The 25,821-nt window shown below is 44.4% G+C and overlaps 3 protein-coding genes and 1 long non-coding RNA gene across 8 annotated transcripts in view; 2 read left to right on the top strand and 2 right to left on the bottom strand.

Annotated features, from left to right (window-relative positions):
- Positions 1 to 25,821, top strand: part of lrrc73 (leucine rich repeat containing 73) — a 46,238-nt gene that overhangs the window by 9,568 nt on the left and 10,849 nt on the right. The window contains exons 6-7 of one of the 4 annotated variants that reach the window (XR_007947345.1): positions 13,135 to 13,479; positions 14,155 to 14,493. The exons of 2 other annotated variants lie outside the window; for them this stretch is intronic. The gene's annotated coding sequence lies outside the window, so the exon portion shown is untranslated. Of the gene's footprint in view, positions 1 to 13,134; positions 14,494 to 25,821 lie in introns of those variants that run through there. One more of the 4 variants, XM_051960361.1, reaches the window with a different exon arrangement.
- dlk2 (delta-like 2 homolog (Drosophila)) lies at positions 26 to 22,391 on the bottom strand. The gene is made up of 5 exons (XM_022215725.2): positions 22,305 to 22,391; positions 11,840 to 11,897; positions 2,472 to 2,602; positions 2,248 to 2,392; positions 26 to 1,537 (listed from the first exon to the last, which is right to left on the bottom strand). Exons 1-5 carry the CDS (start codon positions 22,369 to 22,371, stop codon positions 826 to 828), a joined length of 1,113 nt encoding a protein of 370 aa, XP_022071417.2. The 5' UTR covers positions 22,372 to 22,391; the 3' UTR covers positions 26 to 825.
- Positions 10,636 to 11,643, bottom strand: LOC127537621 (uncharacterized). 2 transcript variants are annotated; one of them, XR_007947349.1, is made up of 4 exons: positions 11,554 to 11,643; positions 11,324 to 11,484; positions 11,117 to 11,277; positions 10,636 to 10,728 (listed from the first exon to the last, which is right to left on the bottom strand). It is a non-coding gene; the product is annotated as an uncharacterized LOC127537621 (long non-coding RNA). The 2 variants fall into 2 exon arrangements; XR_007947348.1 differs by having other exon boundaries at positions 11,117 to 11,231; positions 11,462 to 11,576.
- LOC127537618 (uncharacterized) lies at positions 22,325 to 24,914 on the top strand. Its single transcript, XM_051960357.1, has 2 exons — positions 22,325 to 24,069; positions 24,298 to 24,914. The coding sequence occupies exon 1, from the start codon at positions 22,325 to 22,327 to the stop codon at positions 23,447 to 23,449; it is 1,125 nt and encodes a 374-aa protein (XP_051816317.1). The 3' UTR covers positions 23,450 to 24,069; positions 24,298 to 24,914.

The following is a 25,821-nucleotide window of genomic DNA, read 5'->3' as shown; positions in this document are numbered from 1 at the left end:
TTTTATTTAAGGTGAAGAAGAAGTCTGACAGTTTTATATTTTTATTTACACGACACAATAAATAATCATCGTATTTACAGAAATGGCACAAACATCTACTGGAGGTTTAATTCAAGTTCCATCAAAGGAAAAACAGGTTTTATTGTTTTTAAATGATAAAATGACAAGTCTTTTAAAAAAACATATTTTTTAAATGTTTTCTTATACATTTTATTTTTCATTTTGTGTTTTAGTTTAACGTTTTGACTTTTTAATATTTCATTTAATTTTTTACTTGTGATTTGTTGCATTTTATAATTTTTCAATATTTTTAAATGACTCCACTACTTTAAAAAAAAGCTTATTTGATTTTTCAAAATGTTTTTATCCTAACAGTTCCTAAACTCTTGATCTTATTTTTTGAAATGTTTTAATATTGTAGTTTTAGTGACATTACTTCAATTTTAATGCTTTTTATTATATTCTTTTATATATAATATTCTCTATTTTATTATTGACTGTAAAAAAAAGAAACAATGAAAATTTGGAACCAAAAACAGTCTGAACAGTTGGAACTGCTGTGATGTCATCAGGGGGGCGTGTCTAGCTGTTGACACAGACCAATCAGGTTCTTTTAAATGTCTGACATGATTTCAGTTTGAGGTTCTGATGTTGTAAAGTTAAATCTGAAGCTCTTTAAACGCATTATCAGGAGGTTATTGAAGTTTACTGATCTGTTATTCATTAATGAAGTTTCAGCTGCACAGTCCTCTGAGCTGAAAGGCATTATAAGTAATAAGTCTGTGATGTCACTGTGATGATGTCACAGTTCAGGTGCTGGTTGGTCTAAACCACGTTGAGTTTCTTCTTCTCCGGTTCTGCTGCATTCAGGAAGCTGATGTGACGTTCCTGTGCTCGCTGCCTGATGCGCCGTGATGATATCAGTGATGACCAACAGGGGGCGTGGCCACAGTTCCTGCAGTGACCCTGCAGCACGAGGGCGGCGGTCAGCGCCACGGCACCCAGCGTGGCGGCCGCCAGCACCAGCAGGACGATGAGCCGCACCTCCGACAGGCCGCCGCCGCTGCCGCCGCCGCGCTCATTCACCGTCACCTTCAGCAGCCTGTCGCCATGACGACTGCCATTACTGCCGCTCGTGGTGGCGGCGCTCCTCGTCCCGCCTCCGTCCCATCCCAGCGTGGTCCAGCTCTCGCGGCTTCTCCACGGCGTCTCGCAGGCAGTGCCGCTGAAACCAGGCCGGCAGACGCAGCGGTAGCCTCCGGCGCCGTCCAGGCAGCGGCCGGCGTTCAGACACGGCCGGCTGGCGCAGTCGTCCAGGTTCACAGAGCAGAAACGTCCGCTGAACCCGGCTGGGCACACGCAGGAGAAATGGTTCACGCCGTCCAGGCAGGTGGCGCCGTTAGCACATGGCTTCATTGCACAGTCGTCCACGTTGACCTCACAGCGCCGACCCGTGAAGCCGGCGAGACAGCGACACGTCAGCTCTGACGCAAAGCCGTCTGCATCCTCACACTGACCGCCATGTTTACACGGAGACCTGTAGGAAGGAACATACAACATCGGAAGAACATACAGCATATAAGAACATGCAGCAGGAAGAACATACAACATAGGAAGAACATACAACATATAAAACACATGCAACATGGGAAGAAAATACAAGATAGATAGAACATACAACATATAAAAAACATGCAACATAGGAAGAACATAGAACATAGAACATAAAACATAGGAAGAACATACAACATAGAACTAGATTAGGGATTGATCGATTATTACTAAATAAATAGAAGGTTCTCTTTTGTCTCTGTCTGCTGTCACTCAGCCCCACCCACGGCCTTCTCTGATTGGTTACATATCACAGCAGCAGCCAATCACAGCTGTTGTTTACACATTAGCAGACTGTAGCTAGCAGCTCCAGCTAGCAGTTGGTTAGGGTGAACTGCTATTAAACACCTGAATAACTCACCTGATGGTGCTAAGCTAATGCTAATACTGAGAGGTTAGCTGTGCCTCTTAGCCTGTGGCTAACACTATCTGTAGCACCATAACATGTTTATACTAAATTAGAAGCAGAAACATCTCGATCAATCAGTTGCTTCCACAGAGGCTAATGCTACGCTAACGGCTTGTAGCTAAGTTTGCAGGCAGCCACAGATTAAACAGTCTGAAAAATAATAAAGCTGTACAATCTGGAACTTAGTGGGAAATCAAAGAGAAGAGCAGGACTTTTCCTGATCTCACCTGTTCAGGTAACAAGGCCCCGCCCTCCTCTGGCAGGTTGGACCATGGAAACCTTCAGGACACAGACAGGTGAAGTCTCCGCTGTCCTCCATCACACAGGTGGCGCCGTTGCGACATGGCTGCAACCGCGAGCAGACGCTCAGATCTGAACAACACAACGTTGGTTTCAGGTTTCACTTCAGGACTCGACCAATCAGAGCGTGAAGCTTCAGGCGATGTCTCACCTTTATCACAGAACCGCCCCGCCCACCCCGACATGCACACACACTGCCATGGCTGGTCGCAGGAACCGTGGACACAACCCGGCATTGGAACACAGCGGTCGCAACGCTCTCCATCCCAGCCGGGGTCACACCTGGACACAAAGAGACAAGGAGACATGAACACATGGAGGAGACATGAACACATGGAGGAGACATAAAGGAGACATGAAGACATGAAGGAGACATGAAGACATGTAGGAGACATAAAGGAGACATGAAGACATGGAGGAGACATGAAGGCATGGAGGAGACATGAAGACATGAAGGAGACATGAAGACATGGAGGAGACATAAAGGAGACATGAAGGCATGGAGGAGACATGAAGACATGAAGGAGACATGAAGACATGGAGGAGACATAAAGGAGACATGAAGGCATGGAGGAGACATGAAGACATGAAGGAGACATGAAGGCATGAAGGAGACATGAAGACATGGAGGAGACATAAAGGAGACATGAAGGCATGGAGGAGACATGAAGACATGGAGGAGACATATAGGAGACATGAAGACATGAAGGAAACATGAAGACATGGAGGAGACAAAGGAGACATGAAGACATGGAAGAGACATGAACACATGGAGGAGACATGAAGACATAGAGGAGACATAAAGGAGACATGAAAACATCGAAGAGACATGAAGACATGAAGGAGACGTGAAGAGATGGAGGAGACATGAAGACATGGAGGAGACATAAAGGAGACATGAAGACATGGAGAAGACAAAGGAGACATGAAGGCATGGAGGAGACATGAAGACATGAAGGAGACATGAAGACATGGAGGAGACATAAAGGAGACATGAAGACATGGAAGAGACATGAAGCCACAGAGGAGACATAAAGGAGACATGAAGACATGGAAGAGACATGAAGACATGAAGGAGACGTGAAGACATGGAGGAGACATAAAGGAGACATGAAGGCATGGAGGAGACATGAAGACATGAAGGAGACATGAAGGCATGAAGGAGACATGAAGACATGGAGGAGACATAAAGGAGACATGAAGGCATGGAGGAGACATGAAGACATGGAGGAGACATATAGGAGACATGAAGACATGAAGGAAACATGAAGACATGGAGGAGACAAAGGAGACATGAAGACATGGAAGAGACATGAACACATGGAGGAGACATGAAGACATAGAGGAGACATAAAGGAGACATGAAAACATCGAAGAGACATGAAGACATGAAGGAGACGTGAAGAGATGGAGGAGACATGAAGACATGGAGGAGACATAAAGGAGACATGAAGACATGGAGAAGACAAAGGAGACATGAAGGCATGGAGGAGACATGAAGACATGAAGGAGACATAAAGAAGACATGGAGACATGAAGGAGACATAAAGGTGACATGAAGACATGAAGGAGACATGAAGACATGAAGGAAACATGAAGACATGGAGGAGACATAAAGGAGACATGAAGACATGGAGAAGACAAAGGAGACATGAAGACATGGAGGAGACATGAAGGCATGGAGGAGACATGAAGACATGAAGGAGACATGAAGACATGGAGGAGACATAAAGGAGACATGAAGGCATGGAGGAGACATGAAGACATGAAGGAGACATGAAGACATGGAGGAGACATAAAGGAGACATGAAGGCATGGAGGAGACATGAAGACATGAAGGAGACATGAAGGCATGAAGGAGACATGAAGACATGGAGGAGACATAAAGGAGACATGAAGGCATGGAGGAGACATGAAGACATGGAGGAGACATATAGGAGACATGAAGACATGAAGGAAACATGAAGACATGGAGGAGACAAAGGAGACATGAAGACATGGAAGAGACATGAACACATGGAGGAGACATGAAGACATAGAGGAGACATAAAGGAGACATGAAAACATCGAAGAGACATGAAGACATGAAGGAGACGTGAAGAGATGGAGGAGACATGAAGACATGGAGGAGACATAAAGGAGACATGAAGACATGGAGAAGACAAAGGAGACATGAAGGCATGGAGGAGACATGAAGACATGAAGGAGACATGAAGACATGGAGGAGACATAAAGGAGACATGAAGACATGGAAGAGACATGAAGCCACAGAGGAGACATAAAGGAGACATGAAGACATGGAAGAGACATGAAGACATGAAGGAGACGTGAAGACATGGAGGAGACATAAAGGAGACATGAAGGCATGGAGGAGACATGAAGACATGAAGGAGACATGAAGGCATGAAGGAGACATGAAGACATGGAGGAGACATAAAGGAGACATGAAGGCATGGAGGAGACATGAAGACATGGAGGAGACATATAGGAGACATGAAGACATGAAGGAAACATGAAGACATGGAGGAGACAAAGGAGACATGAAGACATGGAAGAGACATGAACACATGGAGGAGACATGAAGACATAGAGGAGACATAAAGGAGACATGAAAACATCGAAGAGACATGAAGACATGAAGGAGACGTGAAGAGATGGAGGAGACATGAAGACATGGAGGAGACATAAAGGAGACATGAAGACATGGAGAAGACAAAGGAGACATGAAGGCATGGAGGAGACATGAAGACATGAAGGAGACATGAAGACATGGAGGAGACATAAAGGAGACATGAAGGCATGGAGGAGACATGAAGACATGAAGGAGACATGAAGACATGAAGGAAACATGAAGACATGGAGGAGACATAAAGGAGACATGAAGACATGGAAGAGACATAAAGGAGACATGAAGGCATGGAGGAGACATAAAGTAGACATGAAGACATGAAGGAGACATGAAGACATGAAGGAAACATGAAGACATGGAGGAGACATATAGGAGACATGAAGACATGAAGGAAACATGAAGACATGGAGGAGACATATAGGAGACATGAAGACATGAAGGAAACATGAAGACATGGAGGAGACATGAACACATGGAAGAGACATGAACACATGGAGGAGACATAAAGGAGACATGAAGACATGAAGGAGACATGAAGACATGTAGGAGACATAAAGGAGACGTGAAGACATGAAGGAGACATGAAGACATGGAAGAGACATAAAGAAGACATGGAGACATGAAGGAGACATAAAGGTGACATGAAGACATGAAGGAGACATGAAGACATGAAGGAAACATGAAGACATGGAGGAGACATAAAGGAGACATGAAGACATGGAGAAGACAAAGGAGACATGAAGACATGGAGGAGACATGAAGGCATGGAGGAGACATGAAGACATGAAGGAGACATGAAGACATGGAGGAGACATAAAGGAGACATGAAGGCATGGAGGAGACATGAAGACATGAAGGAGACATGAAGACATGGAGGAGACATAAAGGAGACATGAAGGCATGGAGGAGACATGAAGACATGAAGGAGACATGAAGGCATGAAGGAGACATGAAGACATGGAGGAGACATAAAGGAGACATGAAGGCATGGAGGAGACATGAAGACATGGAGGAGACATATAGGAGACATGAAGACATGAAGGAAACATGAAGACATGGAGGAGACAAAGGAGACATGAAGACATGGAAGAGACATGAACACATGGAGGAGACATGAAGACATAGAGGAGACATAAAGGAGACATGAAAACATCGAAGAGACATGAAGACATGAAGGAGACGTGAAGAGATGGAGGAGACATGAAGACATGGAGGAGACATAAAGGAGACATGAAGACATGGAGAAGACAAAGGAGACATGAAGGCATGGAGGAGACATGAAGACATGAAGGAGACATGAAGACATGGAGGAGACATAAAGGAGACATGAAGACATGGAAGAGACATGAAGCCACAGAGGAGACATAAAGGAGACATGAAGACATGGAAGAGACATGAAGACATGAAGGAGACGTGAAGACATGGAGGAGACATAAAGGAGACATGAAGGCATGGAGGAGACATGAAGACATGAAGGAGACATGAAGGCATGAAGGAGACATGAAGACATGGAGGAGACATAAAGGAGACATGAAGGCATGGAGGAGACATGAAGACATGGAGGAGACATATAGGAGACATGAAGACATGAAGGAAACATGAAGACATGGAGGAGACAAAGGAGACATGAAGACATGGAAGAGACATGAACACATGGAGGAGACATGAAGACATAGAGGAGACATAAAGGAGACATGAAAACATCGAAGAGACATGAAGACATGAAGGAGACGTGAAGAGATGGAGGAGACATGAAGACATGGAGGAGACATAAAGGAGACATGAAGACATGGAGAAGACAAAGGAGACATGAAGGCATGGAGGAGACATGAAGACATGAAGGAGACATAAAGAAGACATGGAGACATGAAGGAGACATGAAGGCATGGAGGAGACATGAAGACATGAAGGAGACATGAAGACATGAAGGAAACATGAAGACATGGAGGAGACATAAAGGAGACATGAAGACATGGAAGAAACATAAAGGAGACATGAAGGCATGGAGGAGACATAAAGTAGACATGAAGACATGAAGGAGACATGAAGACATGAAGGAAACATGAAGACATGGAGGAGACATATAGGAGACATGAAGACATGAAGGAAACATGAAGACATGGAGGAGACATATAGGAGACATGAAGACATGAAGGAAACATGAAGACATGGAGGAGACATGAACACATGGAGGAGACATGAACACATGGAGGAGACATGAAGACATAGAGGAGACATAAAGGAGGCATGAAAACATGGAAGAGACATGAAGACATGAAGGAGACGTGAAGAGATGGAGGAGACATGAAGACATGGAAGAGACATGAAGCCACAGAGGAGACATAAAGGAGACATGAAGACATGGAGGAGACATAAAGGAGACATGAAGACATGGAAGAGACATGAAGCCACAGAGGAGACATAAAGGAGATATGAAGACATGGAAGAGACATGAAGACATGAAGGAGACGTGAAGACATGGAGGAGACATAAAGGAGACATGAAGACATGGAAGAGACATGAAGCCACAGAGGAGACATAAAGGAGACATGAAGACATGGAGGAGACATAAAGGAGACATGAAGACATGGAAGAGACATGGAGACATGAAGGAGACTTGAAGACATGGAGTAGACATAAAGGAGATATGAAGACATGGAAGAGACATGGAGACATGGAGGAAACATAAAGGAGACATGAAGACATAGAGGAGACATAAAGGAGACATGAAGACATGGAGGAGACATGAAGCCACAGAGGAGACATAAAAGAGACATGAAGACATGGAGGAGACATGAAGACATGGAGGAAACATAAAGGAGACATGAAGACATAGAGGAGACATAAAGGAGACATGAAGACATGGAGGAGACATGAAGCCACAGAGGAGACATAAAAGAGACATGAAGACATGGAGGAGACATGAAGACATGGAGGAAACATAAAGGAGACATGAAGCCACAGAGGAGACATAAAGGAGACATGAAGACATGAAGGAGACATGAAGACATGGAGGAGACATAAAAGAGACATGAAGACATGAAGGAGACAAGAAGACAGAGTTAAAATTCCTCCAATAGGTGAATTCATTATAAACAGGTAAGTTTGAAGAAGACATCCAGCAGATTTCAGAATGATGGTCCTCCTATAACCAATGCTGGTGAATCCAGATACCTGCAGTCCAAATCTAATCCATCCACCTGGATGTCTACATCTGGAGGAGAATCCAATGGGGACACATGCTGAACACTGAGGAATACTGACATCTATAAAATGGGGACACTTTGTCCTCTAGCAGCACCATGGTTCAGACCAGAGAGATGTCCTGAAGTTTACAGAGGAGATAGCTGCTTTGCACCAGAAAGGAAATGGGTCCAAGAAGATCTCCAAGCTCTAGAATGCTCCCAGAGACACTGTTGGAAGCATCATTGGTATGTTCAAATCCACCAGTACTGTGGCTACACTACAGGGTCGTGATGGAAAAAAAGAAGCTGTCGGAGACATCAAGATTCCTGGAGACGGATGGACCAGAACTCTCGGCTTACTGCCAAGGACCTGCAGTAAGATCTGGCTGGAAGAGGAACTGATGTTTCTGTGGACACACTCCATGCTGAAGGACTTTATGTCAGATCTCCTAGACGGACAGCGCTTCTGAAGACACACCACAAGAACAATGGCCTCCAGTCTGCTAGAACCAACCTATCAAAGCCACAGAAGTTCTGGGAGATGGTTCTATGGATGATGAGACCAAACTAGAGCTCTTTGGTCCTATGGATCAGAGGAACGTCTGGGAGGAAGAACGAGGCCTACGAGGAGAAGACCACCCTGCCTGCTGTGAAGCATGGTGGTGGATCTGGGATGCTGTGGGGGTGTTCTGCTTCTGATGGAACCAGGAATCTCCAACGTGTTGAAGGCACCATGGATTCAGGAAGTACCAGGATGTTCTGGACAAGAACGTCCCTCTGTCCCTGAAGAAGTTGAAGCTTGGGCGTAATTGGACGTTCCAGCAAGACAACGACCCCAAACACACATCAGAACCAACAAAGACTGGTTAGAGAAGAAAGACTGGAAGGATCTAGAGTGGACATCACTACCTCCAGACTGAAACCCAATGAAGAACCTGTGGTGGATCTAAAGAAAGCTGCTGCAGTACGTAGACCTGAGAACATCGCTGAGCTGGAGACCATCGCCCATGAGGAATGGAGTAAAATTCCCAAGGAGCTGCCAGAGACGATACCTCCGTCTACAGCAGGTCATTGGAGCTAAAAGCTACCGAAGATACAGCCTCATAGACTTGAAGATACGGCCTCATAGGAGCTGAAGATACGGCCTCACAGGACCTGAAGATACAGCCTCATAGGACCTGAAGATACAGCCTCACAGGACCGACAATTCTACAATTCTACAATTTCATTTAGCAGACGCTTTTATCCAAAGCAACATACAACACAAGCAAGAATTCAGACATAAGGAAAAACCTGTAGTAAGTGCAAAAGTGCTTCAAGTCCGATTGGTCAAAGGTGTTGCCATCAAGTTGCAGAAGAATTGCTACCCCCCCCCCCCCCCCTTTTTTTTTCAACTTTGTCAGCGCCAAATAAGTGCTGGGTTTTGGACCACCTGACTTATTCTACCCCTAAGGTGGAGTCGGATTAAGTGCCTCGGTGTTCTCTGAACAATTGAGTCTTCAATTGTCTCTTAAAATAGAAAGGGACTCAGCAGAACGCACAGAGTTTGGTAGATTGTTCCACCATTTGGGAACAACAGAGGAGAAGAGTCTGGCTAGAGATTTCGAGCCGTGTTGGGCTGGAAGCACCAGGCGTCTCTCACATGCAGAGTGAAGTGGGCGTGAAGGGGAGTAGACCTGGATCAGGGAATCCAGCTAGGCTGAGGCCGTTCTTGTAAATGTTTTGTAAGCCAGGAGGAGAGTTTTGAATTTGATTCTGGCTGCACCTGGAAGCCAGTGAAGGGAGATGAACAGGGGAGTGACATGAGCTCTTTTGGGCTGGTTGAAGACCAGACGATCATCTGTAGAGGTTTGACTGTACATGCAGGGAGACCTGCCAGAAGAGAGTTGCAGTAGCCAATGCGTGACATCACAAGAGCCTGAATCAGAAGTTGTGTGGCCTGTTGGGTCAGGAAGTGTCTGATCTTCCTGATGTTGTAGAGGGCATAATGACAAGATCGAGAAACTGAGGCCACGTGAACCTTAAAGGTCAGCTGGTCATCAATCATGACACCCAGGTTTCTGGCTGAGTTTGTGGGCACAAGTAGGCTCGAGTGAAGTTGAACACTGATCTGAGGCTGAACAGATGGACAAGCTGGAAAGACCATGAGTTCAGTCTTAGACAGATTCAGCTGAAGGTGCCGTTCCTTCATCCATGTGGAGATATCAGCCAGACATGCTGATATCTGAGCTGAAACTGTTGTGTCGTCAGGTGGAAAAGAGAGGAAAAGCTGAGTGTCGTCAGCATAGGATAAGATAAGCATAAGATACAGCCTCATAGGACCTGAAGATAAAGCCACATAGGAAATGAAGATACAGCCCATAGACCTGAAGATACAGCCTCACAGGACATGAAGATACAGCCTCATAGGACCTGAAGATACGGCCTCATAGGAAATGAAGATACAGCCTCATAGACCTGAAGATACGGCCTCATAGGAAATGAAGATACAGCCTCATAGACCTGAAGATACAGCCTCACAGGACATGAAGATACGGCCTCATAGGACCTGAAGATACAGCCTCATAGGATGTGAAGATACAGCCTCACAGGAGCTGAAGATACAGCCTCATAGGACCTGAAGATACGGCCTCATAGGAAATGAAGATACAGCCTCATAGACCTGAAGATACGGCCTCACAGGACGTAAAGATCCGGCCTCATAGGACCTGAAGATACAGCCTCACAGGACGTGAAGATACGGCCTCATAGGACCTGAAGATACGGCCTCACAGGACCTGAAGATACAGCCTCACAGGACGTAAAGATACAGCCTCATAGGACTTGAAGATACGGCCTCACAGGACGTGAAGATACGGCCTCATAGGACCTGAAGATACAGCCTCATAGACCTGAAGATACAGCCTCATAGGACATGAAGATACAGCCTCATAGGACCTGAAGATACGGCCTCATAGGAAATGAAGATACAGCCTCATAGACCTGAAGATACGGCCTCATAGGACCTGAAGATACAGCCTCATAGGATGTGAAGATACAGCCTCACAGGAGCTGAAGATACGGCCTCACAGGACGTAAAGATACGGCCTCATAGGACCTGAAGATACAGCCTCACAGGACGTGAAGATACAGCCTCATAGGACCTGAAGATACAGCCTCACAGGACATGAAGATACGGCCTCATAGGACCTGAAGATACAGCCTCATAGGATGTGAAGATACAGCCTCACAGGAGCTGAAGATACGGCCTCATAGGACCTGAAGATACAGCCTCATAGGATGTGAAGATACAGCCTCACAGGACGTGAAGATACGGCCTCATAGGACCTGAAGATACGGCCTCATAGGACCTGAAGATACGGCCTCACAGGACGTAAAGATACGGCCTCATAGGACCTGAAGATACGGCCTCATAGGACCTGAAGATACGGCCTCACAGGACGTGAAGATACGGCCTCACAGGACCTGAAGATACAGCCTCATAAGGGGAGGATATTTCTGAAACCTGCTTTTAGTAAAAAGTTTACATTGTGGATGGATTCTGAATTAAATCTTGATGTTTTTCTTTGGTTGAATGTCCAATAAACTAACTGCTCTCCGATTCAGCCGCTTGCAGCTGGAATGTTGCTCATTTAGACAATGTCATCAGGAGGTTGAATCATTTTACATGCAGCTGTTCATTGATTGGTTGGTTGATTGTCTCACCTGCAGACTCCAAACTCATCACAGTGGCTGTTGCTGATGTCACAGCTGCAGTCTCCTCCTGCAATAACAGCAGATGGTCAGGTGTGTCTCAGGTGAGGACTTACTCGCAGTTTGATCTCTTGTTGATCGGTTTGATCCTGAAACTGTTTATTGATGAACTTTGTTTTGTTGTGACCTGAAGAATGTGGTGAATAAAGTTCTGTTCAGTCAGACGGCCAGGTGTGTCAGGTGGGCGGAGCCTCAGGTGCTTAATGTGCTCCTACCTTCACTCCACATGCTAATCAATCAGTCCCACTTGAGCATCAGTTTAACCTCTGAACCCGTTTAAAGATCCTAAAATCAATCAGTTCATCAGACAGCAGGAACTGAAAGAATCAGCAGATTTCCAACAGTCTTTGAACGCATCACATGATGTTCAGGAAAACCCAGATCTGAAAATCATGAAAGTCACTTTAATGCTCTCGTCTCAGGATTCTACACAAAGAAAACTTTTACTGCAGACCTCCTCAGCTGAGACCAAAGCCACTCAGAGAGTTTCAGGTTGGTATTTATATAGCGCTTTACTATACCTGCAAGGTACCCAAAGTGCTTTACATGATATGTCACATTTTTCCTCTCTCCGTCTCTATCTCTGCTAATACAGGCTAATACACAGCTAACTACACAGCTCGCACTTTATTCAACATTGCTTCTCTCTTGAGAAGCAACAAGAATCTCACAGTGAACCCAGACTGACGTGTATTACAAACAGGAGTCGAGGTTTGTGAGCGCTTTTCTGCAGGAGGACGAGGCGGCCTCCGATCACTTGTGTCTGGGCAGCCCTGTCATTCCGAGATACTAGCAAGTGCTAACTAGCAGCAAGATGCCTCCTGTTTCCATGAATAATTATCACAAACTCCTCCAGAAGATAACAGTTTTGGAAATGAAAATGCACCGATTGGAAGTGAATATGGAGGTTAATGGACATTATGGAAACGAGACCACTCTACCAGTGATTCAAAGCAGTGGGCAAGAGAAGCCTAACAGACAGCTAATTAGCACCACCGCCAAGGACGAGGAGGCCTGTCGAAACAGCCGCATATCAGCCAGCAATACTCGCTGGAACTTGCTTGGAGCAAAGCCAAAGCAGACCTCAGGTATGAATACAGCTGATATGGAAAGACAGGCTACAGGCAAAATCCAACACACAGAGATTAGTGATGAAACTGGTTGGCCGGCTCTGCCATCCCGCAGCAATATCTCCTCCACACCAATACAGAGAAGTAAAGAGCCCTGGGGCCTATTTCATGAAGCAGGTTTTACAAACTCTGAGTTTCTTCCACAACTCTGAGTTGATCTACTCTGAGATAGAAAACTCTGAATTTTCGGTTTCACAACGGCTGATATGAGTTGGTTTAATTAACTCGGAGTAGTTTGACCCGGAGTTACGCGCGTGCACCGCAACTCTGAAAAGACAGCATCAATGGAACCCCGATTCGACGAGTCACCATGGAAACGGGGAAGTGAAAGGCTGCGTTTTTGAACTGGAAGTTTTTAACGCGCTCATATGGCGAGTTTGAACACGTTTTTAGAAAGAAGTGCAACACCGCTGCAGCTGCAAAAGAGAGAGAGACGGCGTGGAGAACAGCCCGGATCAATGCGTAAGTTTAAATGTAGTCCTTTGTAATCGTAATAATATTACAGGGAATAACTGTCTGAATGGTAGAATATTAAGTTATTTCATTTAGGGGAAATCCTGCAGGGCAGCAGCTTAAGATGAAATATAAAAACATTGTTCAAACAGGTCAGACCTCGGCATTATCTCATGGAGGTACTTCATGTTGATCATGTTTTACATTGTAAAGTAGCCTAAATATTAAGTGGCTGTTTGACTGTGCAGTTGTTTTATCCACACATAGTCTAAATGTCTGCATCCATATCATGTCCTGTTAAATAATTAAGCCTATTTAAACTAACATAGACTTCTGCTCAGCCAACAGAAAGAAAGCAGATGCCTGTAAATATATATATATATGTATATATATATATATATATATATATATATATTATATATATATATATATATATACACCTTGTAACTGTAAGTAGGCAACACTCCAAAGATTTCTCCAAATGGTAGTTTAAGTTTACTGAAACATGTCACTGATCTAGGATGAAGAGGATGAAACTGTGTCTGCTGCCTTTACAGAGGGGGATCCAGAAAGGCATACAGAGGATGTTACTGATAGTTCTCTTCTCATTCACATTTTGGGTGGAATATAGAGTGTGACATTTAGCCTACACTGAAGTATTGCACATTCTCATCTTTTTAACAGAGCATGGCTGGACAGCAGCAGGATGGTTCCTCAGCTTCCACTGCACAGACTGACACAGTGAGATGGATGTTCAGGAAACACCAGAGCTTCATTCTGTGGAATTCATGTGCAACTGTATCATTGAATGTCCTCTATGTATTCCCAGTTATCAGTAAAACAGATTTACAAACTGCATTTGCTGAGAAAAATCCAAAAAACAGATTAGGAGGGCAGATCTGGAAATTGAAATACTGGAGCACAAGTTAGAGGTGGTGATGGTCACAGGTGAATTATGTTAACTACTGGAACATGAACTGAACTATCTGTTTATTTGTAGGAAATAAAGAAGAGCAAATGAAATGTGTCTCATGTCTTTATTTGCTGTGGTGGTGATGATGGAGACTTAAACTCTAAAGTGATTCTTGCATACGGTGTCTCTGACTGCTCTGCTGTCCTGGATAGCTGCAGGTGGATGGGCTCATCATCTGGGTCTTCAGTTTGTAGGGCAGGGTGTTGCTCTCCTCTAATAGTGGTAATATTATGAAGAACAACACATGCCACAGTAATATCACAGGCCCTCTCAGGGGTCACCCTGAGGAGACGTAGGCTCTGGAAACGGGCTTTCAGCAGGCCTATGGTCATCTCCACCCGGGCTCTGGTCCTGCAGTGAGTCCGGTTGAAGTTCTGTTGGGGGCCTGGTTCAGGGTCAGGGTATGAGGTCATCAGCCTGGGTTGTCATGGTAACCCCTGTCACCCAGCAGAAGGCCATCAAACTCTCCTGTAATGTATAGTGGATACATCAGAGCATATTAAAGGAGGGAGACAAGAGAATTCTATTGTGAAAATCTTTATGCTGCTGACCACGCTGCAGTCTGTTGCTCAGGTTAGACTCTCCATAAATCCTGGAGTCATGAACAGACCCAGACCACGTGGCCTCCACATTAGAAATGATGTATGCAGCATCACATCTGATCTGGACAGTGCAGAGAATGACAGATGTTGAACTATGATGCAGTCTTTAACATTTAGAAACAGTAGTCAGTCTACCTGTAGCCTACCAGCACATTTATGCTGTGAATGGACTTCCTGTTCATGATGTGAGGGAGCTGTGATGGGGATGTGTGTGCATCTATGCAGCCAATCACACTGGGAAATCCTGAAAGAAATTAAAATGACGAATCCCAGTCTGAGGCTGCAGCACAATGTCATTAACAGAATATGATTTAAAATGAATTTAACAGATCTCTACATCATTCACCTGTAATCCTGTGGATCCTCCTTGATGTTCTGACAGGTTTATGTCCACAATGATGAGTAAAAGTCATTTCAGAGCCAGGAAAACTTTTCTGACTGTCCTCCATACAGTTGCCTTACTCTGCATCTCTGACATCATATAAAAACTTCCATTTGCAAAGAACCGCAGCGCAACACACAATATCTGCTGGATGTGAGAGCATGACTGGTTGGTAATGTAAATGTAAGGACGGATTAGGTTGTTTATGTAGATTATGGACTTAAAACGAATACGAAACGGTACCGCTCAAACCGATAATTGTCCGGAAATGCGAGAACATTTATGCTCGGTCTGATAACAATCTACCGACGAATATTTAATTATCTGTGCAGTAATGCTGCTCCTTTATCCACTGGATCGTTAATAAAAGCTGTTCTACGCCAAAACTCGCTCGCTTACTGACTGAATGAATGAGGAAATGAAACAGCGTGTGGTTGAAAGAGGGCGGAGACGGAGAGAAACTGGAGGTTTTCTCAGATAAACCTGCTGGTGACCAGGTTAGAGTCATAGAGTCTGTTACTGCGGTAACTGACCGAGAGTTGAAGTTACCCCTCTTTGTGAAACAGGCTTGAGTTACCCCTCTGTCTCAGGGTTAAGTTACCTCGCTTCATGAAACAGAAAACTCTGAGTTTCCCTCATTTCAGGGTTAAGAAACTCAGAGTTTTCACTAAACCTGCTTCGTGAAACAGGCCCCTGGACAGTGGCTACAACCAGGAATAAGAGTAAACAAAACCAAGAAACAGAGGTTCAGTTGGAGAACAGGTTTGCTGTACTGCAACAAGATTCTGACACCCCCCAAAAGAGTTCATCTCCTGAAAGAAGACTAAGGTATGGCACTAAAAGGCTGCAGAATGAGCTAACTGCTGAGCCAGAAAGGTTGAGGAAAGAGCTTACTACTGGGCCTCAAACTCTGATAGTGGGTGACAGAGCTATGAATGATTTAAAGCACTTTTATAGCAAAAAAAAGCACCAAAGTGTTGTGCTTTAACAATGATACGGTGTCTAACATTTTGAAGAAAATTATGAGGATCACTGCTGAGCATCCCACAGCTAAATCCCTTGTCATACATACGGGAGCCCTCGACGTAGAGAAGCAGCAGTCAGAAGTGCTGAAACAGGACTTCATGGATCTGCTGAACAGAGTCAGAGGTCTGAAACCTGTTGTTTATGTGAGCGGTCCACTACCTACAGTCCGGAGAGGAGATGAGAAATTTAGCAGGCTGATGCTGCTAAACAGATGGCTCAAAGCTACATGTGCTGCTCAATCAATAAACTTTATTGACAATTTCAACATCTTTTGGGAACGCAGACACCTCTTTAAGGCAAATGGAATTTTCCTTAACAGATCAGGACTGCTGCTACTGTGCTCAAACATTTTCTACTCCGTGCATCAGACACCAGCCACAGTCAGAGATAAAAGCCAAGGACATCCAAAACAACAGATTGCACAGCACGCTGGAGAAGAACTGTTGCTGCTGGAGATAAGGACTGACCAAGGGCAACAAGGAACCCAGGAAGAGGCCCCAACTATGTCACCACCTCCTGCCCCTCATCCAACAGATCAAAGACAACAAGGAACCCAGGAAGAGGCCTCAACTGCATCACCACCTCCTGCCCCTCATCCAACAGACCAAGGACAACAAGGGACCCAGAGAGGCCTCAACTACATCACCGCCACCTGCCCCTCATCCAACAGATCAAGAACAACAAGGGACTCAGAGAGAGGCCTCAACTACATCATCGTCTCCTGCCCCTCATCCATCAGATCAAGGACAACAAGGGACCCAGAGAGGCCTCAACTACATCACCGCCACCTGCCCCTCATCCAACAGATCAAGAACAACAAGGGACCCAGAGAGGCCTCAACTACGTCATCGTCTCCTGCCCCTCATCCAACAGACCACTGTCCATCTTCACCCCCACAGCAAGAGGAAACCTCCCCTAACTCCTTACCCTCCCCAGCCAGTCTCTCTCCTTCCCCTACTCATCTGGATTTCACAGATGACATGAAAAGGCGTGTTAATGCTGGAACAAAACTGACACCGCGCCAAAATCCCATAGGTAGTGTCTACGGATACGGGTAGACCACAGGCTATGGGTACGGCACTTTCCATTTGCCAGACAGATACGGACCCGTACGCGAGTCTCGGGAGTCAAGAAGCTGCTAACCACTGCAAACTGTTGAAAGGTAAGCAAAGGTTAAGGTTAGGGTTAGTGTTAGGGTCAGGTTTAGGGTCTGTACCTGTAGTACCGATGCTACGGGTCCGTACAGTTAGCGTCTACCGGGAGTCACGTGACCAGATCTCGCCTATCTGATTGGCAAATGGCAAGTGCCGTATCCGTAGTCCACAGGCTACGGGTACGGCTCCGTACCTCTAGCAACAACCAATCCCATATGCTTGCCAACTAGTCTTGTCTTTGAAAATTCAGATGTTTCTGATGTCTGATATGTGCCAGGTCCAGGCTTCAAAGCTGATATTAATGTCATCAACCAGGAAAAGCCGGGGCCTTATGGGAATCAGGTAACCAGTATTTCTGTCGTAGTAGGCAACAGAAAAAGAAAGGTGGCTATGTGAAGACACAGAAAGAAAAAGCTTTTGAATATAGTACATATTATTTGTGAACCGCAAACAACTTCCGCTCACATGGCAGGCAAAACTCCTTAAAAACATTAAAGATGGCTCTATTAAACATTAGATCTTTAGCAGGGAAGACATTTTTAATTAATGATTTTATTATTGAGCACAATCATGATTTCATGTTTTTAACTGAAACTTGGTTAGACCCAAATAACAGTACAGCTGTTCTCATCGAGTCGACCCCTCCCAACTTCAGTTTTATCAGTGAGGCCAGGGTGCACAAGAGAGGGGGCGCTGTTGCAATTTTATTCAAAGAATCTTTTCAATATCAGCAGTTATCCTTTGAACATTTCTCCTCGTTTGAGTACGTAACCCTTCAACTGAAGTCCTCATCTCGAGTTGTGCTACTTAAAGGGGAACTTCGGTTTTTTCAACCTGGGGTCTGTTTCCATATGTAATTTCATACATGTGAGTGATGGAGAAATGAATTTTCGACATAGCTCCAGTATTTAGTCAGGCAGGCAGCTTAGCAGCTTGGCTAGCGAAAAGTATGGGGCAGCTGCCCCCCCGTGTCAAAGTCCGCCCTAACGTGCTTTTTTCCCCACACTGACCGGCTCAGATAGTCTCAGTGAGTGTCCCACAACATACTAGAGATGAGAAGTGAACGAAAACCTCCACATTACCTGGTGATCGCTACTTGTTGTGGCCTGCATCCAAATCTCAGGACACTAGAAAGCAAATCTCGTTCCGAAATCGCACAATAGCTCACGCCAAAACCGGTGTTTTGGTGCGAGCTCTCGCGCGATTTCGGAACGAGATTTGCTTTCTAGCGTCCAGACCAGGCACCCAGAAATCTGGGTGTGGTGTTGGACTCAGAACTCAGTTTTGGAAAACACATTAAAGCAGTTACAAAGTCGGCTTACTATCACTTCAAAAATATCTGAAGAATTAAAGGGCTGATGTCTCAGCAGGACCTGGAAAAGCTCGTCCATGCATTTATTTTCAGTAGGCTTGATTACTGTAACAGCATCTTTACAGGTCTACCTAAAAAAACACTCAAACAACTGCAGCAGATTCAAAACTCTGCTACTCGAGTCCTCACTAAAACCAAGAAAAGAGATCATATCACTCCAGTTTTAAAGTCCTTACACTGGCTTCCTGTCACTCAGAGGGCAGATTTTAGAGTCCTGCTGCTGGTCTACAAAGCTTTAAATGGTCTAGGACCAAAATACATCAGAGACCTCCTGACTCAGTATGAACCACCCAGACCACTCAGGTCATCTGGATCAGATCTTCTAGTTGTTCCTAGAGTATAAACCAAACACGGAGAAGCTGCATTCAGCTTCTATGCCCCATATATATGGAACAAACTCCCAGAAAACTGTAGATCAGCTGAAACTCTCAGCACATTTAAATCCATTCTGAAGACGTACCTGTTCTCAGCTGCTTTTGATTAAACTATTTTAAGTTATTTTAACTCTTATTTTATGACAGTTATTTTAAACAGCCCTAGTTTTCCGACTCTTGTTTTAAAACTTTTTACTGTTCTGTTTTTCTTTTAATAATTGCCCTTGTTTTCTGACTTCTGTTTTTGATCTTTTTACTGTTCTGACCTTTTTAATGATTTCATAAATGTTTTCTTTTGTTTTTCTTTTAATAATTGTCATCCTCTGTTCTTAATGTCCTTGTAAAGCACTTTGAATCGCCTCGTTGTTGAAATGTGCTATATAAATACATTTGTCTTGCCTTGCCTTCACCCATTCACACACTGATGGTGGAAGCTGCCATGCAAGGCGCTAACCACAGCCCATCAGGCGCAATTAGGGGTTCGGTGTCTGGCTCAGGGACACCTTGACATGAGCACGACGGATCGAAGGCAGCAACCTTCCAGTTACAAGACGGCCACTCTACCCACTGAGCCATGCCGCTCCTCATGGTTGAACTGCAGGCAGTGTTTCCTCAGAGAATAAAATAAATGCAGCAGAAACAGAGAACAGAGGAGCGGGTTGGAGATCCATCCAGTATGGAGGAACATCTACAGATGAGGAGCAGAGTAGAGAGGAAACATCTGGAGATAGAAAACAGCATGAGGACATCTTAGGAGCTTCAGGAGAAACCAACTGGAGGTTGTGGAAGACATTTCTAGAAACTTTAAAGAAACATCCAGAACCTCCAGCTGGTTTCTCCTGGAGCTCCTACCATCACCAGGACCTGGATGACTGAGAATCTCCTCAGAAGTATGAGGAGCAGTGGCGGCTGGTGGTGAAATTTGTTGGGTGGGCTAACAAATGCATAATACCGATTAAATGGTTAACACAGCTGCAAAAGCAACATCACCTATGATACACACAGTTACATCAATTACAGGTCCACTATACTTTTTTAGTGCTCTACATCAACACTCTCTCTCACTCACACACACACACACACACCACTACAAAATGTGTTCCAACTACAACGACTGCCCACAGACAACCTGCTGCAACGGTCTTATTACAACTGTTTGGTGACATGTAGTGCAAAACACGCCTTCAGTACAACAGATGACCTCAGCAAAAACAAGGTGTCACAGTCCTTTAACAGGTCAGCATGGGCCTACCTTATTTGAAAAGAAGCTCACATCGACGGCCGATGTGATCCCAGTCTCTTAACTTCCAGCTTTTCCTCCAAAGACATTGAGGAAAATGGACATGAAAGCAAATAATCATCCTCGTTCATGCTAACGCCCGCCATAGCTTAACCTTTTCTCGCTGCATCAAAGGCCTGTGGGCTGACTGAAGTTAGCCCAAATGATCAGTAAATCAGGGGGCGGGACATGACACCTGTCAATCACTTTCAAGAACAAAATGAATGAAAGCGGACTGTATCTGCTGGGGCTGTAAAAAATCAGCCCATTTAGAGATATTCTATGTTTTTCTTTTGACTGATTGGTGCTGCTGCTACCTTTGTTTTCACCTAAACTTAAAACAATCTGTTGTAAGTTCTTTAAAAAATAATTTTCTCATCTTTTTGTGTTGACCTGGGAGGGCTTAGCCCTGTTAGCCCATTTATACCAGCCGTCCCTGATGAGGAGACAACATCAGTTCACAGCTGAAATATCTGAAGAGACATGGTGGTTCCTGGATTTATGTTTGTATAAAATAATAATTAAAGAAAAGTCTCTTTCCTGAGGAGACATCTCTGAGTCTCTCCTTCATCATGTTGACTTCTATTCAGATTGAAAAGGAACCACAGCGAAGTGGAGAACTAGGTGGAGAACCTGGTGGAGATCCTGATGGGGCTCAGAGGGTTGAAGAAGATAGCTGTTATCTCGTCATGGTAATGGCTTCATTTGGTCTCAGCTCTACTAAAGACTCAGAACCGATCAGTTGTTTTCAGAGGAACCCTGAGGAACAAACCTTTTGAAGCTCTGACATCATGCCAGAGGTCAGAGGTCAGAGCCAACATCCAACCAGACACGCTTCCTGACAGCTGAGACCTGAAGGCAGCAGAAACCTGAAGACTGAATCTGCTGCAGAACAAACAGGAGAACCTCAGAGTCGGAAAACAAACGCTGTCTCAGATAACAGAACAGCTGGGAGGAGCTGAGAGTCATCTGAGACAACGGAGATACCTGACAGCTGGCCCGGATTAGACAACAATAGCAGCGCTCTGAGCACGCTCAGTCCACAGCCAGCATCCAGCGGCCTACAAGAACCACCAGACAGTTTAACTGAGACGGTTCTGTCAGAGGAACCGTAGATAAACTGGTTCCTCTAACGTTAGAGGAACATTATGATAGTTTAACTGTAATTATCTCATTCTAATGTTTGTTTATTTCAGTTCAGTTCTTTTTGATTCTTCTTTACAGTCTCAGGAGTTTCATTAACAGATTAATTATTTATCTGCAGTTACATCATCAGCTGTCGTCATGGTTACTTCATTGATCCTTAATCAGATGTTTGATCAGCTGAGTTTGCTGATCTCTGATTGGTTGAAAATGGAGGAAACACAAGCTGATTGGAGAGAAAAGCTGTCAAAAACTGTCACTTTTTAACTTTTTACATTTCTGATCAGCTGTTTATAACAACACTGAGATGAGATTGTTGTTATTGATTATTGATTGTTGTTATTGATTAGGAATGTTTAGGAATGTTTATTCTGATGCAGAGTTTCATCTCTTTGTGTTCAAACATTAAAACCTTCATATTTAATCAGTTTGAAACAGAAGCAGGTTAAACGATGACTCAGCTGCTGGAGCATGACTCAGCTGTTAGCAGGCTGAACTGTGGTTGGTGAAGAGTGATCATGTGACCTACCTTCACCTGTGCAGGTAGAGATGCTGAGGCTCAGCAGAAGGACCACTGCAGTTCTGAGCGGCGACATGTCGGCTGCAGCAGAACAACGACCTGAAACACAAGAAGCTGCACTTAGATCAACTCTGACACTTGAGACACAGCACCAACTGCGACGCATTTACTGCGACGTCTTCACTGCGACGTCTTCGCTGCGATGCATTTACTGTGACACATTTACTGCGACGTCTTCACTGCGACGTCTTCGCTGCGATGCATTTACTGCGACATCTTCACTGCGACGTCTTCGCTGCGATGCATTTACTGCGACGTCTTCACTGCGACGTCTTCGCTGCGATGCATTTACTGCGACGCATTTACTGCGACGTCTTCACTGCGACGTCTTCACTGCGACGTCTTCACTGCGACGTCTTCACTGCGACGCATTTACTGCGACGTCTTCACTGCGACGTCTTCACTGCGACGTCTTCACTGCGACGCATTTACTGCGACGTCTTCACTGCGACGTCTTCACTGCGATGCATTTACTGCGACGTTTTCACTGCGACGTCTTCACTGCGACACATTTACTGCGACGTTTTCACTGCGACGTCTTCGCTGCGATGCATTTACTGCGACACATTTACTGTGACGTCTTCCCTGCTACGCATTTACGGCGACACATTTACGGCGACACATTTACTGCCATATCCTCACTGCGGCGCATTTACTGCGATTTCTTCACTGCGACATTTTCACTGTGCCGTCTTCACTGCGACGTCTTCACTGCAATGCATTCACTGCGATGTATTCATTGCAACATTTTCACTGTGATGCATTTACAGCAAATCAGTTTAAAATCTTTTCCACAGCTCTCCGTCCATTTTGTGGTGGGTTTTGTGTCGTTTTTGTTATTGTTCTTTCAATTTTCAACAGTTTCCCCTCTGTTTCCAGTAGTTTTTTGTCTGGTTTCAGTAGTTTTCTCTCTGTCTCCAGTAGTTTTCTCTCTGTTGTCAGTACTTTTTTGTCTGTTTTCATTAGTTTTCTCTCGGTTTTCAGTATATTCCTCTCTGTTTACAGTAGTGTTGTGGATTGGTTCCTCACTAGATGTTCCCTCAGGGCACCGAGCAGCAGAATATCTGCAGTCAGAGTTCAGCGGATGCAGCTGAAGTCGTGAGTAACAGACTGAAGGCCGTAAACGGACCGGAGCAGCTGGAGCAGCTGGAGCGGAGGTCATGTGACCGGTCTTACCTGCCGGAGCTCTGGACTTCCTCCTGGTCTCTGTCGGTCGGACTCTCTGCCCGGTCTCTGGGCTGCCAGGAAACAAGGCAGGATCATTTTTCCAGAGATTACAGCGACGTAGGCGGACAGGACGTGACATGCCTGATCCGATCCGTGTGTCTGACATACCAGAGCGCACACGCTTCAGTTTCTGCACAAACACAAGAATGAGGCGAGTGTTTGTCTGAGAGGAAGCGACAGGTGGTCGATTTAACGCTGCAGCTCCACCGGGCTGCAGATCTGCTCACCGTCCAGCTGCTGGGGGGCAGCTTCTGGAGGGTCTGCATGTTCTAGAGGTTCTGTTCTGGATGTTCTACATGTTCTGGATGTTCTGTTCTGGATGATTTACATGTTCTAGATGTTCTACATGTTCTAGAGGTTCTGTTCTGGATGTTCTACATGTTCTAGAGGTTCTGTTCTGTTTGTTCTAGATGTTCTGGATGGAGGCAAACATGGAGTAGAACACGTAGGAGAACACGGAGGAGAACATGGAGTAGAACACGGAGGAGTATATAATAATAATATATAATAAGTATATAATAATAATAATATTATAGTTTATAATTTTATATATTATAGTATATAATAATAATAATAATAATAATAATAATAATAATAATTTTGGATGTTTTGATTTTGTCTCCTGTTTTTACAGAATGTTCTTCCTAAGGTTCTGTTGAGAACAGTGGTTTGCACTTGCAGGTGATGAATAAAAAGGTTCTCACTTCTGTTCCAGGAGAACAAACCCTCCCCTGCAGGTAGCAGCTGCTGCCATGGCAACAGAGGAAGAGGCTGGTTGCCATGGACGCAGGTGGGATGTGTGACGAGGGAACCGAGGTCAGAACAACACAGCAGAACGTCCAGCAGGAGGTCAGAGTGGAACCATAAACTGTTCGTCACAGAGAGGCTGCAGAAGAACTCTTTCAGAGGTTCTTTAAATACTAAGAAGGAACTCTGGGTTCTGGCCGGAGGTCATGAACCTCCTCAGGAGTCGTTGTCATGGTGACCTCTGCTGCTGAACTCCCATAATGCTCTGGGTGGGAGGATGTTTGAGCAGAACACTGAAAGAACGTGTCCAGGAGGATCTGATGAATCCTCAGAATTTCTGCTAGACGTTCTCCTGGGAGCACGGACTTCACAGCTTTTCTACTTTCACACTTTACGTTTATTTCATTATTTTTATTAACTTTATTTGTTTATTAGCTATTTCCGTTACATGTTTGATGAATTTTTTGCTTTTTTCTTCTTAAAAATGTGATTTTATTCCAATTTTTGATTTTATTTTAAATGTTTTGCCTGTTCTCGGTTTTGTTTATTTTTTATTATTGTAGGTTGTTGGTCTTTTATTTTATAATTTTATTTTATTTGACATTTATTTTTATCAATGTTTATATTTTTTGGCATTGTTTGTTTTCAAAAAATTGCCTTTATATATATATATATATAAATAAATATATATATATATATATATATATATATATAGTTTTTGGTTTATTTGCATTTATTTCCTTGATTTTTTTTATTGTTCATATTTAGTGCAATTTATTTATTTATCTATTTTTTATTTTTGCTCCATCTGTTTTTCTTGGATCCTGTGATTGATTGATCGTGACTCTGAGCTTCAGTTAGTTTCTGAAATAGTTCCTGTTCTCCTGTTCTCCTGATGATTTATAAGTCCTACAAACGTCTCCTTAAAATAACTGAAGCTTCTGTTTCACAAACACAGAACACCATCAGCTGCAGATATCTAAAGGTTCTGCTCAGAACACAGACACAGAACGGTTCTTACCTTCTCTGCCTGGAGCTCCTGAATGTTCTGTCTGACATCGCTTGGCTGTTTTTACTCCAGTAGAACCTCCCTCCTCTGGGGAGGCGGAGCCGAGCCACTCAGCTGCAGGTGTTGATTGGATCCAAACACCAGCTGATGCAGAACCTTTGTTTAGTCTGACAGGGTTCTACATGTTCCAGAGTCAGAGCGTTCCAGAAACAGAACCAACCAGACCGATCCAGTACCTGGACAAGTCTGAGTCCATACACAACCAGCGGAACTCTGACAGAACCTTTAGAACGTCAGAGCAGATAAATGTGGAGTTTAATGAACCTGTAGGGGGCGCAGTCTGCCTGTGGGTCGGGTTCATTGGTGTTAATGTTCTGAGCTCTTGCGGTTCTGTTGGTTCTTATGGAAGCTGCTGTTCTTCTCTGATCTACTGTTCTTTGTTCTGCTTTTCTATGTTCTGTTGTTGTTCTGTATTCTTCAGCG

Source organism: Acanthochromis polyacanthus, chromosome 15, assembly GCF_021347895.1.
Source record: "Acanthochromis polyacanthus isolate Apoly-LR-REF ecotype Palm Island chromosome 15, KAUST_Apoly_ChrSc, whole genome shotgun sequence".
NCBI lineage: Eukaryota > Metazoa > Chordata > Actinopteri > Pomacentridae > Acanthochromis > Acanthochromis polyacanthus.
This window is presented reverse-complemented; position numbering and strand designations above follow the sequence as displayed.